The sequence below is a fragment of the Vigna radiata genome, chromosome 5 (genome assembly GCF_000741045.1).
Source record: "Vigna radiata var. radiata cultivar VC1973A chromosome 5, Vradiata_ver6, whole genome shotgun sequence".
In the NCBI taxonomy this organism is placed as follows: Eukaryota; Viridiplantae; Streptophyta; class Magnoliopsida; order Fabales; family Fabaceae; genus Vigna; species Vigna radiata.
The window spans coordinates 14,241,288-14,245,951 of NC_028355.1; the positions used below are offsets into that span (position 1 = coordinate 14,241,288).

Consider the following 4,664-nt stretch of genomic DNA (forward strand, 5'->3'; position numbering starts at 1 on the left):
TTAGATTCTGTTAATAAAAAGGAAGATATAAATATATTGATGGAGAAAATAGGGTAAAAGAAAGCTTAATAGAGCTGGGTGTTTTGCTAACCTGTATGTATGAGTGATTAGCACTGGTGTAGCAATCGAATCAAATCAACCGGATTCATAGGCACTCTTGTTGCTGCAGTCTCTTATACTTTCTAATTTCGTTTCACTCTTTTTATTACTTGAAAACAACAAAAAAAACCTGAATCATGGACGCACACATCATGTCAGAGGACAGAAGAGCAACAGAGGAAGGAGGAGAAACGAGGTTGGTTGGAAATCAGAATGCATCCCATCCCACAGCGGCATCCACACCACTGTCCTGTCTCCGCGTCCTTCACCCTGACCACGTGGCTGTTGGGTCCCCCGTTACCAGGGTTCCTCCATATTCAGCACCACCTCCTTCTCCAAAATTCTGGGTGGACCATGACCCTTCCACTCTCACTCACACCCACACCAACTGGGCCCATGATTCCTCACTGATTTCCGATTTCTCCAAAATGAATCTCCTCGATCAAATCCAAACCGATGTGGACCCCTGTCCTTATTTTAACCATCCAGGAACCCTTCCAAACCCGTATGATTCTGGTTTCAATGAAACAGAAAACCTTCCATACCATCACCATGTCAACAATGCCCGCTTGTTCAATGAACAAGGAATTCTCCCCTATCATGTTAACAATGCTGGGTTGTTCACTGAAACCCTCCCCTATCACCACCATGTTAATAACGCTGGACTTTTCGATAAAGGTCACACTTTTGACACCCCAGATGATCACGGTAACCTTCTGTATCATCATCCCGTGGACCAGAGGAGGAATCAGTTACAGGCCACAAGTAGTGGCAACTATCCCATTCTTCGTGATCGTTATATGGCTCCACATTCTTCCGGAGGGTTCAATAGCTTCGTCAGGTTATCTCCTATTGCGGCTATGAATTGCAATGCTAATAATCCTTCGCATCATTATCTTTCAGCGAAAGAGAAGACTGAACCTCCTCACTTTCTGCCTCCAAGGAGAGTGGGGGGAGACCCTTCTGCTTTTAGGTGTGACAATAGCATTATCTTGCAAGGGAGAGATTCAAGACACTGCTTTGAGAATGGGTATGGTTCTTCTTATAGAAGGGGTCCTCCCCGTGACGAGTTTTGTGTGAGTGGCACTGTTTCTAAGAACTTTTCTCCTGGTGGTCCTTCTGGTCAAAACGTTGGGGAATTCTCGCTGCCCATGCCACTGGATTATTATTCTGTGCCGGACTCTCAGCGTTACATTTACAACCTGGCAAAGGATCAGCACGGTTGTCGTTTCCTGCAGCGGAAGGTTGATGAAGGAAGCTTCGAAGATATGTGTATTGTATTTGAGGGAATCATCGGGAGTGTTGTTGAACTTATGGTGGACTCTTTCGGGAATTATCTGGTGCAGAAGTTGCTCGATGTTTGCACCGATCATCAACGACTGCAGATTGTGCTCATGTTGACTAATCGACCAGGCCAGCTCGTTAGAATCTCTCTGAATACTCACGGGTATATTTCTTCATATTCTATAAAAAGTTTCTTCTTCTACACACGAGTAGAACAAATAAAATAAAATAAAATGAAGCATGCGTTTTGTTTTGTTGCGTGGTTCGGCCACTGAGCTAACAGTGTCACTATAAACAGCACGCGGGTGGTGCAGAAGTTGATTGAGACCCTCGATTCCGATGATCAAATTTCATTGGTCAAGTCTGCCATTCAACCGGGTTTTCTTGATCTTATTAAGGATCTGAATGGAAACCACGTCATTCAACGTTGCTTGCAATGCTTCAGCTCTCAAGATAACCAGGTATAACTCTCTCATACTTTTTACTCTTCTAGTGTCTTGAGTTGTTACATCATACTTGTGCATGTTCTTTGTAAAAATTGAATACGTTTTGAATTTATTAAACATTCTGATGAAATTATTACAATGCAGTATAGAAAAGTATACTTGGAACAGTCATATCATCATAATATTATCCTTGGGATTGTCTAAAATGGAAATGGGAATTAATTTTATACGAAGATGTCATATACTCGGAAGGTGGATTCTTAACAATAAGAACACGGTACTCTTAATGTTCACGACAGTTTTCTTTCCATTGATATGGTAGTTGTGTATTGGGCGGGATAACACAAAACAGTACTAGTATGTATATGTTACTCAATGTTTGATATTTAAACATATCCTTTCTCTTGCAGTTTATCTTTGATGCTTCTGTGAAATATTGTGTTGAAGTAGCTACTCATCAGCATGGATGCTGTGTACTGCAACGCTGTATTTATTACTCTATGGGTAAAAATCGAGATAGGCTGATCTCAGAAATATGCAAGCATGGACTTCTCCTCGCCCAGGATCCATTTGGGTAATTGACATCAGTATATTATTCATTTATATTAGAAATTGCCTAGTTTCTGTTGTAAATATTTTGTTGGTTATCCCATTCAAAAAGTTTCCTAATCTATCCATTGTTTTGATACACTGAGTTACACTCATAAATCATTTTTTGCAGAAACTATGTTGTTCAATATATTATAGAAACTGATACTCCAACTGCCGTAGCCAAAATGCTTGGTCAGTTTAAAGGGAATTATGTACATTTGTCTACACAGAAATTCAGCAGTCATGTGGTTGAAAAATGTCTCAGAAATGTTGGAGATACGAGGTCCAGGATAGTTCGAGAATTGCTGGCTGCCCCTCATTTTGAACGACTTTTGCAAGATCCATATGCTAATTATGTCATTCAATCTGCTCTCACCTTCACCAAGGTTTGAAAAAATTACTTGCACAGCATATAATAGTAAATGATTTTGTGAGAATTCTTATAAATTACTAAGATTATGTGTGACAGGGCCTTCTGCATGCGTCTTTGGTTGATGCAATTCGTAATTACAAAATGTTGCGCTCCAGTCCTTTTTGCAAGAGGATTTTCTCGGGAAATTTGCTGAGGAAGTGAAGCTTCACGGTCATATGTTGTTGTTTTGAATAGTCTTTTTACTCTTTATCTAAGTCTGTCTAAGTATGTCGGTACTCAAACTAAAGGCATTGTCGTGTATTATTTCCTTGTTGTTGTGTGATGTATGCCACATTTCCTGGAGTTTCAAGTCAGGTTCTACGCTGTGTTTAATAAATATTTTAAGGATCAATTATTGGTTTTGCATTTTCATATGTTTATGTTTTGTTATATTTCTAAACCAATTGTTTTTTTTTTTTTTTTAATTTTCAAGCTGCTCAATATTTTCTTTTTGATAATTTATTATTCGATTTTACCCACATTGGTTTTACTATATATGCACGAATCATCAAATTTTTAATTTTATATTGTCATATTTTAAAATGAATATTCTTCATTAGTATGATTTATAAAATATTTTTAAAAGGTGACATTTTTAATATATTTTTATTCCTATATAATATTGAATTACACATAATTTCAATGGGAATATTAACATTAAATATTTAATTATTATAGTATTAATGACTACGTTACATATTAGTTTTCGTTAATTTAATCGTAAATAATTTGATACTCATTCTAGTTTTACGCACGAAAAAATATAGATTTGATAGACCACTGTGTAATTTTGTATGGCATCCTGCAACGATTTGATAGTGTCACAATGGGTGGATTTAACAGGGCCCAAAATTCCACCAGCCCTATTTGTTCTCGATGTTTGAACAAATAATTGCTTGAATTTAGAGTGGATAATAATTTTCTTTAGTTTTTAGACGACTATTTATTCCTGCACCCCTACATTTTTCTTCCCTGCAATCCCTTAAATTACGAAATCCCAACTTTATCCTATGTCAAAGTCAACCATAACCTTTTCCATTTCTATCATTTCCTCTGCGCTATATCTTCTACTTACTTTTACATTTAAGTTTGGTCTTGATCAAGATAACGATAAAATTGCTTTATTTAAATAAAATTTAAAATTGAATTGAAAATAAATAAGAATAATATAAATAAATTGATATTTTTCACTTGACACTTATTTCAATAGTATGTGACCGTATTACTATCACGTCACATTGTACTTAACACATGATAAGATCTTCATTTGAAACGTAACAATATTTACATACATGAGTTAACGTTGATAGTATTATTCTAATGAAAAGGACTAAATTGAATCACATTTGCAAAAATGATAATCCAATTGAAATCAATTAAAATCTAATGATCTAATTGAAATTTTCGAACAAACACGAGGACTAATCGAAGGTTTAAACTTTATTTTGTTCCTTAATAGTGACTGAAAACTTACAAGCTAGTTGATTGAATTAAAAGAACTTAAAGAAAATTAACCAATCAACGTAAAATATCTTATAAATTATTATTTTTCATTAGCTAATTAGATTTGGAAAAAAAATCTAATAACTTATTAGTTAATTTATTTTCTATAAGTGAGAACTAATAAATTTTAAAACAAAATAGAGATGACAAATCATTTCAGTTCCACTTGGTGTTGGTAGGAACGAACACAGAGAACACATTCTAAAATGTGCTAAGAAAGAATAAAACACTACAAAAATTCTAACGAATTTTTACCGATTGAAAGAAATTGGTCAATAAATTTGAATTAGTGACAAATTTAACCAAAAAATTTTAATATTTTAATTACA

The 4,664-nt window shown here is 35.3% G+C and overlaps 1 protein-coding gene across 1 annotated transcript; it reads left to right on the plus strand.

Moving 5' to 3' along the window:
- Positions 1 to 236: 236 nt before the first annotated feature.
- On the plus strand, positions 237 to 3,278 carry LOC106760355 (putative pumilio homolog 7, chloroplastic). The gene is made up of 5 exons (XM_014643794.2): positions 237 to 1,546; positions 1,682 to 1,844; positions 2,240 to 2,403; positions 2,551 to 2,806; positions 2,890 to 3,278. Exons 1-5 carry the CDS (start codon positions 237 to 239, stop codon positions 2,992 to 2,994), a joined length of 1,998 nt encoding a protein of 665 aa, XP_014499280.1. The 3' UTR covers positions 2,995 to 3,278.
- Positions 3,279 to 4,664: the final 1,386 nt, after the last annotated feature.